Source organism: Ricinus communis, chromosome 9, assembly GCF_019578655.1.
Source record: "Ricinus communis isolate WT05 ecotype wild-type chromosome 9, ASM1957865v1, whole genome shotgun sequence".
Lineage (NCBI taxonomy): Eukaryota > Viridiplantae > Streptophyta > Magnoliopsida > Malpighiales > Euphorbiaceae > Ricinus > Ricinus communis.
Window position 1 is genome coordinate 2,710,290 of NC_063264.1, and position 13,986 is coordinate 2,724,275.

General features: G+C 34.7%; 2 protein-coding genes across 3 annotated transcripts; both read right to left on the bottom strand.

Annotated features, from left to right (window-relative positions):
• Positions 1-851: 851 nt before the first annotated feature.
• Positions 852-3,622, bottom strand: LOC8259101 (sugar transport protein 8). The gene is made up of 4 exons (XM_002517168.3): positions 3,063-3,622; positions 2,614-2,933; positions 1,738-2,364; positions 852-1,552 (listed from the first exon to the last, which is right to left on the bottom strand). The coding sequence occupies exons 1-4, from the start codon at positions 3,196-3,198 to the stop codon at positions 1,088-1,090; spliced, it is 1,548 nt and encodes a 515-aa protein (XP_002517214.1). The 5' UTR covers positions 3,199-3,622; the 3' UTR covers positions 852-1,087.
• Positions 3,623-4,592: 970 nt separating this feature from the next.
• On the bottom strand, positions 4,593-13,388 carry LOC8259100 (chloride channel protein CLC-d). Of its 2 annotated transcripts, none has more exons than XM_048379571.1 (23): positions 12,862-13,388; positions 12,685-12,757; positions 11,756-11,977; positions 11,612-11,658; positions 11,423-11,521; positions 11,230-11,304; positions 10,883-10,971; positions 10,473-10,613; positions 10,280-10,350; positions 10,015-10,094; positions 9,736-9,879; positions 9,486-9,545; positions 9,320-9,394; positions 8,419-8,570; positions 7,977-8,112; positions 7,769-7,900; positions 6,333-6,410; positions 6,198-6,253; positions 6,007-6,093; positions 5,755-5,911; positions 5,553-5,654; positions 5,434-5,475; positions 4,593-5,112 (listed from the first exon to the last, which is right to left on the bottom strand). In XM_048379571.1, exons 1-23 carry the CDS (start codon positions 13,024-13,026, stop codon positions 5,095-5,097), a joined length of 2,301 nt encoding a protein of 766 aa, XP_048235528.1. In that variant the 5' UTR covers positions 13,027-13,388; the 3' UTR covers positions 4,593-5,094. The 2 variants fall into 2 exon arrangements, with proteins under 2 accessions (XP_048235528.1, XP_002517213.2); XM_002517167.4 differs by having other exon boundaries at positions 5,429-5,475.
• Between the last annotated feature and the right edge of the window lie 598 nt (positions 13,389-13,986).

Here is a 13,986-nt window from a genome sequence, read left to right on the forward strand (position 1 = left end):
AAATTAAAGCTTGAAACTTTCAAAAGCAGCAGATATGAAAATGGAACAGTCCTCTTTCTCTATATTCCTTTTCTTGGTTGAGTTGAAGAAGATAAGAATATTCTTTTTCTTTTTGGTGTGATTTTGATTGTTTTCTGTGGAAATTTAATAAACAATTTTTATTTTTATTTTTTTATTACTGGAATATTATTGTTGAAATGGAGGAGGAAGAAACATGGTTGGCCTAGAGTGGAAGATGATCGAAGGAATGACTAAAACATGATCTGTTTTATGAGTTTTCTATTTTCTTGTTAATGATGAAATAGATGAATTATTTATTTTTATTATTAATTTAACTGATGAGTTTATTTGAACTTATCATTGATGAGTTGTGAGCTTAGTGGAGTGATACATGTAAATGTATGTTTTATATTTATTGAATAATTATCACATGTTATATCATTTAAAATAAATATGTAAATTATTTATGAGTTTGATTTATAAATATATACTAAGTTTAACTAAGAATTTTTATTCAATATAAAAGGACAAACACTTAATTCTTAATTTGAGTAGATTTTTTATATTAAAAAATTTTTATTTAGACTTGTTGTATGTCTTTACCTATATACAAAATCAATAGATAATTGAAATATATTTATTAATATTAGATAATAAAGTATATTCCAATAATCTAATATTAAAGTCTCATGCATACTTGTTACTCTTCTATTTATTAATTGTGATGTATACACAAAGTCTAAGTAAGAATCAATATTTTAAGCACCGACACTCTTGTAAAATTTTTACCCTCTGACTGTAACAACTATCCATCATATTTCACCAAAAAGTAAGCTAATAATGCAACAAGCTGAGAAGCCAAAGTGAGCTTTTGTCTATAGTTTGACATGTACAAACGGTTACTGTTACATGTACGCTTGACGAATCACTATGAATGAATGAATTCCACAGGTTGAAAATTCAAAGTTAAAACGATTGGTACGTGTTTTTCATTTTTGATTTTTGAAGAATGCTTCAAGAATGAACATAAACAACATAAAATTAACCCAAGAAAGACAAATTATCCTATTGTTTCGTCTCAATTTGTTCATGTCAGCTGTGGATGAATCATTTTAGGTTTTTGCTCGACTTCCTTTTCTTCACCATCAAAGAATCTCTTCCAGAACCAATGCTGCTTCCACACTCTCTCAACCATGACGTCAACAGGCACTCCCTTTGTTTCCGGGATGAAAAAGTAAGCGAACAACATCATCACTACAATCCAAGCAGCGAAGAAGAAGAAAATCCCTGCTTGCATTGAGCACAGCATGGACAAGAAAGCTTGTGCGATGATAAATGTGCACAGCATATTGGAGCTGACAGCGAAAGAGTACCCTGCTGTTCTTGTCTCAAGTGGGAAAGTTTCACTCGGAATTAACCAACCGAGAGGTCCCCATGACCACGCAAAGCCAGCTACATATATACAAACCATGACCACCACTACCATTGCTTCTGAACTTGGTAGTTCGCCGGTGGGTTTTAAATCTTTCAGCAGGAGAGCTCCGATGATAGTCTGAACAGAGATAACTATATGATTATTTGAGCATTTGTTAAAGAATAAGGAAAACAATTGGTGTAATGATTCATTACAGCAATAAAACTATTATCGGAAGTGTTGTGGTGGCTTGTTACACCTATCAATGCCTGAAAGAATATAACATGAAATGAATATTTTAGATATAGAGACAGATTTGTAACCTGAGTAATAAGCATTTGTACACAAGATTCAAGAAGTAGGATCCTTCTTCCAGCCCTATCCACAACGACAATTGAAACTACGGTGCTAAGAACATTGACGAGCCCAGTCACGACAGATGAAAGCAGAGAGGCATCATTTCCAAATCCTACAGTTTGAAAGAGAACAGGTGCATAGAACATAATGGCATTAATTCCAGTGAATTGCTGGAAAATCTGTAACAAGATGGCAATGACTAGTGGTGGCCTGCTTGGTCTTTTCATGAGTTTGCGATATGGATCGGTCACTTGCCTAGCCATCTCGCAGGCATGGACAATCGAATCAAACTCAAGATCAACATTGTCTACGCCTCTGATCTTCTTAAGCACTGCTCTACCTTCCTCTATTCTATTGCGCTCCACGAGACTTGTTGGAGTCTCAACAATAAGTAAAGAACCTAAGCCTAGCATTAAAGCTGGTACACCAGCAAGTCCAAGGGAAATTTTATATCCATGTGGGTGAATTTTGCCTGTGTAGTAGTTAACAAGATTGGCAATCAAGATCCCAATTGTTACAAAGAGTTGGAACGAAATGTTAAGGGCACCACGCATCTTGACGGGTGCTAGCTCTGATAGAAACAGTGGCACTGCCTGTAAAATAAATAAAAATTTCTCAGTACGCCTTAAAAGTAATTTCAGGTCTTTTTAAAATAATGGACTCATATGACTGAGCTCTAGCTAAGTGGCACATGGAGTCGTATTCAGGAGCTGTGAGTCATGAACCCGACAATTATTTAATTAACACTAAGTATAATGGATTTGATCTCATGATTCGTTCCCCAAACCGCAAAATGGAAAAAGAAAATGGGGATGGATGCCATTAAGGTTTGCAATTCTTACCTGATTGGCAAAACCAACACCAAAGCCGAGAAGAACCCTTCCAACGATCACCATTTCGATATTGACTCCAAGGGCACTTAAAACAACCCCTACAATAAAGAAAATGGACGCCAACTGCATGGTGGGCTTCCTGCCAAACTTTGTACAGGTTTTTGAAGCGAAAAAGCTGGCTATAAGAGCCGCAATATACAAGGAAGAAGTGAACAATTGCAAATACTGGTTATCATATTTACAATAGTTATTTTCCAAAGCATGCTTCTTTCTTTCATACACACTAGGAAAGAATTTTTCCAAGAAGTCATCCATGGCTGTAACTCCGCCTGTAATTCAAGAAAAAACGAAATAGTTTTTCATCAGAGTTGTCCCCAGAACTGCGAGGTCACGTGACAGTTCAAACCTGTCGAAGTCCAGTAACCAAAATACAAAACTAGAAAAGATTAGAGAAAAACCTGAAACACCAATATCATAGCCAAACATAAGGCCACCACAAGCAGCGATGATCACACAAATGATGACAGTAACTGTAATCTTGCCATCATACTCCGGATAATCTCCATTCTTGTTGGCAATTATTATAGCCGGCATTGTAAACGTTGGCTCTCCTGCAAAAGAATTCCCTCAAATAAAAAGGAACAAAAAAAGGAAAACAGAGGAGGAAAAAGGAGATAAAAACTAGATGATGATTATACTAGGAGGAGAAGAAGAAAGAGGAAGCAAAGAGGGCAGTGAATGTGAAAAAATGTGGATGTACATTTATATAGAAATCAACAAGGAAACAATTGTCAAAAATAGAAATTAAGGATTTGTATGAAATACTAGACCAACCGTGTACTTAGGAATGACCTGGCTATACACTCGTCCTTCTTTCTTTTGTTTTTGACCATTCGACAAGGGCTTTTTTTTTTCTTTTCTTAACTTTTTTCGTCTGAATAAAATTTATGTCAGGATGGATATAACAAGAAAGAAGAATCGGATAATTGTAATTAACTGATTTAGTTTAATAATGCTCTGTAAGAAGGAAAAAAGTTATAGCTGGATTTTTGTCTAGAAATTAATTAGTCTAGTCATGATCCACTATGTTGTTATCCAATCTTAGTAATTTTATCATTCATTTAACACTAATTTCGGGATTATCCAGGTAATAAATACATGATATACGGGTAATTTATTTTGATATCATAACCATAATCCTTAAATTGTTAATAAGAATATAACGGCAGCCCCAAATAAATAATACAGATACATTATCCTTATCGGAAATCTAACAAGGGACAATTTGTAGCCATCTCATATATATACATGGTACATATCTTTTGTCACAGAAATTACAATGATGTCTAACTTTTACTTTTAATACTAATTTACATAATTAAATCTACATATTAATTAACTATAATATTGAAAGAAAGGAAATAATTTATAATTTTAAAGATATTGAGATTGATTGCTAAATCTTTATTTATATATTTAATTTATTATTCACTAAATTTATGTTCCAGTTCTGATTTTCAAATTAAAACAATAGGTATAACTATAAATAACAGTAACGGTTTATATATATATATATATATATATATATATATATATTTTTTTATTATAAACTAAACACGAATAAATGACTAATTGATTAATTTCCATTAATTAATTTCAATAACCAATATAGAGAATCATTCTAAGTGCAAACTTATTCAAGTGCATGCGTAAAACGATAAACTACAAGAAAAAGGATTTTGTTTTCTGATATCCTCTTAAGAACTTTACAATCCCAAGATAATTGAAATTCAATTTATTTAGGTTTTCTCAGAACAAACAGCTTAAATATAATCAATATTCTGGAGGACTATTTTAAACTTAAAAGTATGTCTTGCAAAAATAAGGGGGTAAAAGGAAAAACTTATTGGCGATTTTAGAACCTCCTGTCCATGTAAACAGTGTGTTAAAATAATTTGCAAAGCTTGACATAATTACAGGACTCTTACTTCAAGAAAATGCAACCTTCCACTACCTTAATTACATGTTCAGATTTACCAAATGTATAATATCTTTTCATTGGATACATTAAACCAAAGAAATTACTCTCTTTACAATGCACCACCACCACTGTCTGCGCAGTTGCAACATTCTCCCACTATTCTCCATTCTGACAAGACTATTCCACCAAGTTCCCATTTTCTATAATTTGCATGTTCTTCACATTACAAAAAATTAGATGAGTGCGGTTGAACCCCTGCTTGAAAGAGGAGCAACAAATAATGATGATTTATGGAAACGAAACTCCAGATGATATGGATATTATGGGAAGAATTGGATGAAGCAAAAAGAATTGGTCTTCAAACGCATCGGTCGGCAGCATTAGCCACATTCCCGAATGTGATCCAAAGAGGAAAAATTGGACATTGATTTCAATCAGGCACATGATCTTGGACCAGAAGACCATTGAGAAGGGGGCGTTCCACATCCGTATTCCTAGTGAACATTCTTTTATCTTGATGATGAGTTCTGCCACCATAAGAAGTTTAAATAAAAAACCAATTCATGGACCAAAGGAACAGTTTTTCATGTTTCTGCCATTTCAAACATCTAATGCTATCATGACTAAATAGTGCTACGGGACTAAGTACACTGGAACAAGATAGATGGCATCAATGTGAACTTAGTCCAGGAGCCTCTAAAAGAACAATGATCATTATCCACATTTATAAGAATCATGGTGGTGGCCAGGTAAAGAAATAACTTGTCCCAAGTAGTATTAAGGACTTCTCTGATTCATCAAAACTAAAGCTAACAAATTAAACGAGTAAAGTAGCATAGAGACCTTACACTAGTTGATTGAAGCTCCATATTAGCTGAATCCTCATGATCCTACAACAAACCATCAGAGAACAATGATTAACCAATCCCCTGAGTTGGAAATAAGTACAAGGATAATGTTGACATACCTCAATAAGCAAATCCTTTCTTGTAATCAAGCCAATCACACGAGAAGCACGGGGGACAACAAATATATGCCTTAGCCCTAGTTGGCGGAAAATATTATATACCTGGGTCATCGGAATAACGCATCATTCATCATATAAAATGGGAGAAGCAAAAACCACACATACAACATGATACCTGAGAACAACAGAAAAAGTCATTCACCTTTGTTAAGGACATATCCTCCGGGACAACATATGGCGAAGGATTCAGAAATGGGGCAAGATCTATGTACATTTCCAAGTCATCTGAACTTAGATGAATATCCTCTATACAAATTCCTTTACTAGAAACTGGTTTCACAAATTCACTGAAATTGTGCCTGATAAACAAAATCCACTATCTTGAGCAAGCGAAACTTAAAATAGAAGAAACAACAGAATCAAAAGGAATAACCATGATGAAGCCTCTTTTTACCTGATTGACCTGGATCCACCTCTTGGATCACAGGGCAAAGGACTATGTTGAAAATCCACCTTAGACTGAAGGAGCACTAGCAAATGACTGTCATAAAAAGCTAAAATTAGTTTGTTTAACTAATACAACGCATTGCCTCCAATTCTAACAAGTAGAATGCGATGAATTAAAAGCAGATTTAAGAGTTTTACCTGCGAAGCATAAGCCCAATTACCAGTGTTTCTCCATTTCTTGTGTGATCAATCACCTACATGTGGTAAACTATTAGCATATATTTTAGGAATCCCAAGTACAAAAAAGATGACAAAGATGGAAGTAAAGCTTACAGGAAAACCATTGTGTTTATTGCTTCGCAAAATAGAAACCACATCTGCAACTTTTGCAACACGAGGAAAGGAGACAACCTTGAAAAGATGGAAAATCAAAGAATCAATGAATTGAAGAGAAAATCCAGCGGAAAAACAGAGGAAAGAATGGAAGAGCATTAGCCTAGCCCATAGTTGTTAAAGGCGAAAGGCGCACCAAGGCAATAAGGGCTTATAACACAACCTCAGGCACAAGGAGCAAGGCGAGGCGTGCGCCTGACAGAAGTGAGGCACAAAAGATAAAAATAAAATAAAACTAGGACTTATAACACAACCCATGCATAAAATAAAAAACATAACACACAACCAAAGAAAAGAAATAAAAAGATAATGACAATCATGTTCAAGAGACATTTAACAAACAACAAAAAGGCATGTTCAAAAGAGATGATAAAAGTAAAATATAGTCTTATAAATAACTAAAAGTAAAATATACTCTTATAAAATAACTAGAAGTCCTAGAATAGTAGAAATCCTAAAGCATCTTCCATTACTAATTTATTATAAGTCTATAATTATGGTCTTGGTCCTACTCCTACCCTTCTAGGCAATTCTTCTCTTCTTTTTCTTGATCAATGTCTTTTTGCCCTAATCTTCTTTCTTCCATTTTTTCAAATTTTTTTTTAGAGATAATTAAGTGCGGGTAAGCCTACATATTCTATATTAACTCTATGATGAAGGGCTGAAATCATTGTATGTCTTAAAATAAAAAAAAAACAAATAAAAGTCAAAATATTACAAAGGCACGCCTCGCCTTAAGTCCGAGGCGCACAAAGGCGAGCACCTTAGTGAAGTCGCCTAGGCTTGCGCCTTGTGCGCCTCTCGCCTCAGGCGCGCCTTTGACAATTATGCCCTAGCCATGACTAGCATGGATAGGCACAAGGAACGCCAAAACCAAACTTTTTTCTAAAGTGAGTTAAGAGTTCTTGCTTTCCCAGTACGTTTTTCCAAAAGGAAAAGAGTAAGCCAACCAAGGCCATGTAATGGCTTCAAGTGAAGTTCAATCTGCCTCTCATCTTTTTTCTGTCTTTTAAACTACATCTCCATTGCTGGTTATGGTATCTCCCTCCATATAGTGGAGCTAATTCAAGCTTTTCCAATTTGCATAACAGGCTTTTGGAAAGGGGAAAAAACACATGCAACTGCCAATTAAACTGAAAAATATCTCAGGTTGGTAAAGCTTCCTTTCAAATCAGTTTGGCAAAAATCACCAGGATCTAACAAGAGCCAAATTTTAGCTTGGAGTGTTCTATTTTCGACGAGCCAGGTTAGTAGTTAGCCAGTCACAGTATACACAGTATGTCATGTAGATGTATGTTTACACATTCGTGATGGTATCTGAAATAGAAAACCTGAGAAAGGTAGAAAATAATGAGAAGCACTTGAATGAAAATAACCTTTTGATTTCCACAAGCTTCCCTTGCTGTCATTGTTCTCATCTGGTACTTAGGTTTAGATTCCAGTAAAGGAATGCCTCTTAATCTGGCCTGTACTTCATATAGACCTTCATTAAAAGCATCACCAACAGCCTGCAGTGAGAAAAGAAAAATAAATTCACGGAGCGTCCTTCAATAAACAAGCAAAGCATTGATTTCAAAAGAATACCTTTGATATAAGAAGAACAAGCATGATTAGAGGTAAGAGTTTCAAGTTGTTTGTGATCTCAACCATGATGACACATAAAGAGACTGTCATCCGCATTGAACCTCCAAGGAAAGAAGCAGCACCCAACAAAGCATATCTATAAACAGACCAGAATGGATACAGCACCCTTCAGAATGAAGAATGCATACAAGCAGCAGTTCTTTGTAGGTAGAAGACCAAGGTCTCATAGCCAACAGTATTAAGCAAGGAAAATAACAAAACACAAAGGAAGATAATTTAAGTTTCAGAATTGGATAATCAAATAAGAGCTTCAAACCACTGCAACAAACTTTTCATCATTATTCACTCAACAAAATGAAACCAATACTTCTGATGGTGCCAAAAATGAGTACTAAATGAAACCAATTTTATATACTTCACAGAACCAAATCAAGAGACTCACGTTCCCTCCTCAATGTTGGGCTTGTTGTAGAATTTAACAACAAACATTCCAACAAGGCGTCCATATGTTGACCCTATCATTATTCCAGGAACAAACTGACCAGCAGGAATTGCAGCACCAAATGTCACCACTGCTAAGGTATAAAACATTACCTGCAAATATAATAAAGAACGACACAAATATTCATTAAATGGTATGTTATAAACTTTAAAGAAAAGATATATTAATCACTGCCTAATATATGGTGGCTATGGTCATAATATTAGATGTTAGCAACAAACCATCCTTAGTTACCATTATTATCAACATTGAGAAAAAGCTGAATAACATAAGAACTAAGGCCAAAAACTTACAAATAAATGACTGGAAATAGGAACATGGATAATGGAAAAGAAATTGGATTGGCATCAATAACTAATAGTTAGCAGTAATAATTGACTCACATAAATTGGTAGGCTGCTGAACCTTAACCCTTATGGAGAGGGGCTGCTCAGTCAAGAAACGGTGTCATATTTATATACAAGTGTCGGCCAGTGTGCGCATACAATTACAATAAATAGGAAACTAACAACAGATCCCTGGTTGCTGCTATAATTGTACGAGTACAACTCAGAGCATAATCTTTACATTATTGAGCCTTCCATGGGGAGATATTACATCTTCCACCAATCTAAAATGAAAACATTTCATTTGCATAAATTTTTCCAGAAAGGTGTTCTGGCAGTTAGCTTCTGCATTTATATAGCGACCGGAGAATGAATGTATCTTTCATTTTCAAATTTGGAATTAAAATCAAATGGAACAGAACAGCAGGGACCTTGAGAATTGAATGCACCAATTTAACAAAAATCACGACTATAATAGTCTTCTAATTTGAAATTTAAGATGAAAGATGTACTACCAGAAATGTCAACAAACTCTGGGCACTGTATTCATGGATCGTCTTTGCACTGAACAGATTCCTTATTGCATCATCCTATAACAGCAGTTATAATTGCATTAGAAGAGAAACCAAAAGATGACATGGGAAACTTGAATGTAAAGCACGAAGAAGGCCTTCAAATAACCTGAGTATTAAAGAAAATTGTAGCAAGATCGTTGTATTCCTTATTCGTGCCACAATAAAACTGCAAATGTCATAAATCAGAAGTAAATTTACTCAAGCTATATCCAGAAAGTATACCATGCTGTGTCAAAGCTGTCAACAATTATAGCACTTGAGCAACATGATCAAGAGATTTTTTGAAACAAGTATGACAACAAGATTTACCACCAAAAAGAAAGAAAAATAAGCAAGAATCTAAGGCTAGATCTTACATTTACATAATTTCCATACATTCCCGGAGGCCTTGGGCACTCAATGTCAGCATCTTTTTCAGGACATGGACTGCATTTTCTTAAAAGTGGCAGTCCAAAAGAAATAGCTGATGTAATCACAGAGATGAGGCATGCTTCAATAATCTGTGGCAATATTACAATTACAGTTAAGAGTACTAAAAGTGAAATGTTAGACAACCGTGCATCAACTAAGGACCAACATAAGCACATGCAGAAGAAAAAATATTGAAGGTTTCCATAATTATCCTAAAATTTTACCTTAACTCGGTTTCCTTTCTTATGTAAATAATTTCGGCGCCACTGAGTTATATATAGTGTCAGTTGGTTAAATAAGGCCCCTGAAATTAAATAAATGAGAAATTAACCAATAAGCAATTTAGTTTTTTTCTTTTTTTAACAAAAAAAAGAAGAAAGCATAAATGTTAAGGTATTAAATGAGAAATTAACCAATAAGCAATTTAGTTTTTTTCTTTTTTTAACAAAAAAAAGAAGAAAGCATAAATGTTAAGGTATGGTTACTCACCAAGTAGACCACCAATCACCCCAATCACTGCCATTGGAAGTAACTCTGCGAAAGAGTAGTCCTCTTGACCACTGTCCAGAAAAAAATAATAAAAGATAGGATTTAGAAAACCAGTAAAAAGCTTCCTACATGGTAAGGAAGGGAGAGAGAGAGAGAGAGAGAGAGAGAGAGAGAGAGAAGTCTAGTTCTCAACTCTGATATGTCCCATATTACGAAGCCACCTGAACCAAAATGCCCACAATTCCCACTCTTACACCACCCCATTGCAGTACGCACAACCACAGCCACAATAGCGGAAGTAAAAAAGACACGCCACATAAGTTGGCTCCTCCACCTTCCAAAGAAATTAGATGTGAATGTAAGATGAAACCATAATAGTAAGAATCCAACTGTGACAAAGGTAGACTGATCACACTGTCAAAATTTAAGCCAAATATGTGAATGCATATAACACTGACAGTAACATATAAATGCACATGAAATGGCTGCACACTTAAAATTTGATGCCATCCAACATTAATTGCAGTTCTTTTTTCCTTTCTTTGGTACCTGTGGCAAAAGCATATGGTAACTATATATATTCAAGAGTAATTGTTGTCTTACCAGGATGTAACCTCTTCCAATGCAAACAAAACACCACCAACTGGAGCTCTAAAAGCAGCAGCAACTCCAGCTGCACACCCACAGGTTACCTTTTCAAAATATCAGATAAATGAAAATTGAGCACTACAAAGAGGCTCATCACCTCTATTCTCAGGAAAACAAGAGATTATATTAAACTTCAGCACATGATCATGGAATCGAAAGATGGCATCCAAGTTGGAATGCTTCCTCAGAATATAATAAATAACTTCTAAAGGTGTACAACAAAAGAAATCTAATAACAAGCAAACAAATTCAAATGCAAAAAGTTCAAGCTTCTGCGTACACAGATTGCACAAGTTACTTACAAGATCACGGCGATCGCGATCACTCTTGAAAACTTGTAGCCACCTCGAACTTAAATGATATTTGGTGGATCCACCCTAATTTTTTTTAAGAAACAACAAAAAAGTACTTAGCTTGTTGGAGCAAACACTAAAAAGTTGCAGAGATCTGATTATGATTCCGCAACAGAGTAAACTTCGAGCAGTAAGTTCTTACTTGTCCAAGCAATGAAGCAATACAAGCCCCAGTATGAACAAGAGGACCTTCTTTTCCTAAAGCAAGACCACCTCCCACAGAACCAATGCTTCCAAATATCTATCAATATTTAAAAAAGAACAATAAAGATCGAAAATGCAAGAAATTGAAATCTTTATGATGAAATTTACTATGAGAGTGCCATTAGACCTTTCCAACCAAGGTTCTGAATAGTAGAATACCAGGAATATCGATCCCTACACATTTAATGAAAATCAGCACCTCTATCGATGAGAACTGAAACAACTCACTGATTAGTAATACTAGGATATATAGATTCAGTTTGCAGCTCACCATTCAGATAACCCTTAATTTCAGGAATACCAGATCCTGCTGCTGCAGGTGCAAATTGTGTGATGATATATACAGATGAATAAACTAAAGCCAGGTTGAACAATACATATAATACAAAGCCGGCAAAATATGACTTCTGTATTATCGAAAAAGTAAGCGAAAATTTCCATCCAGCGAAGTTCTCAACAGATAAGTTAATGAAAACTGCAGCTAATCCAGTACCTGAAAGCAATATATAAGAAAATTTGTATATCAGATAGACGACTAAATAATGTTTGAACTCTAAATTTGTAAGAACTCTCCAGTGAAAGCAATTGACAGTATGCATCAGACCTAACTTTGTTAACAAAGATCCAAGAGATTCAATTATAAGAGACCAGTTCGACCCATTGCAACTCACCATCCCTACATTTTTCAGAATTACATAATACAATGCCTAACTTTTCACAGCCTAAAAATCCTACCACTGTTGTGGGGCAGAATAAAAGCTGAAAATGAGCTGACCTGACCTTTAGCTAGCTTGGGCTTAGCTCATTTATTATCTAATTCAGTGGTGTTTCATTTATGGCTGACAAGTGGCTTAGATCATTCTTAGCCATAGGCAGAAGTCTTGTTGGAGACTATACTCCATTGGTTTAAATCCCAGAAACAAGCAGTACGAGAACGCCATACCAAGACGACTTACAAGTTTTATAAGTCCAGACAATGTTCTCTGAAACCTACAAACTCAAACAGTGCATTTTAAAGTGAACTAGTCCTAGTAGTAGCCCCACGCCAAATTTGCATCAAATTTCTCCTTTAACTATCTTCTGTTTAAGTTCTATAACTGAAAATAATTAATGCAAGATATGGAAAAGAACTGCACAACAAACAAGTAATTGCAACAAATAGAGGACAGTTTTTTGATATATATTTCTAATATAACATACCAATGCCAATTAGCAAAGCAAATAACCACTTAACAGCCACATAATATCCAATATAAAGCTTCCCTCTCTGCGCCTGGACATCACAAGCATCACAAATAAATAACTGAAAACATAATAAAATATTGAAAAAGAAAAGATTAAAGAAGTTAGAAACAATAAAATAAATAAAAAGTAAACCTGCTCTTCTCTATAAGCATAATTTTCAATAACTTCATAATCAAGACTCTCGGCACTGCTCGCACCGCTACTAGTCAATAGACCAACACCTTCCTCCGAATGTGGAATCCGAGACCACACCAGCTTTGCCGTCTCGATCCCGTTATTTAGATGGTTCGATAACATTATAACTTCCACTAACAAACCCTAATTGTGACCGAATCCAATAATTAAACAAACTAAAAAGCTATCCAGCATTTGAGAATCAGCTATTAATAAAACATAAATTTTTTTTTCAGAAAGATAAAACCACAGTCGCTCTTAATACTAAAGAATTACTCTCTTGAACAAAACGCAGAATTGAAATGAACTGAAATTCAGATTTTAGAAAGAAAAAAAGAAGAAGAAGAAGGTATGACTATGGTGTAGAACCGTATGCGACTTTGAGTTAATGTCTTTACGTTTTCTTTGCGTTTAAGTATTTTTTGACACACAGAAAACGAAAATTATTTTCTCAAGCTTTTGCTGCCATAGAGAGGCGTTGGGGGCATATTCGTGTGCAGTAAGTTGTATGCGAGATCTGGAAGGTAATTGTTGGATTCTGGTCCACGTGTAAAAACGGAAAGTTACCGTGTCGCGTAGACGCAGAATGTCGATTACAACGTAGGAATGTAGTTTGGACCTACCGTTAATGTTATTAAATTATTTTACAATAAGAGCATAACGTATTTTTACTTCCTATATAGTTTATGTTAGTAATAAAGAGTACGTTACTCCTTTTATTTCATTAAGGTCGATGACTGTGAGTTGCAACATAAAATAAATAACAATTAAATTATCTTAAATTAAGAAATGACAACAAGACGTTAATTTAGTTTTTATTTTTTTCATACTAATATTTTAATTAATTGGTTTTTATATTAATGATTTGATAAGTAAATTATATTGCGTATTCTAAGATTTGTGGGTTTTGTTGGATAGGTTGTCTGCTTAGACAGCAATATTCCAAAGTCTGATACTTTGTGTTTTGATGAAATTTAAAAAGATGCAGAATTATTTTAATTCACATCAGTTTTTTGACCTAATGATAGATGATGTGCAAAATGAAGACAATTAGGAGTGAGAATTGAGCAAGCCTCCACCAAC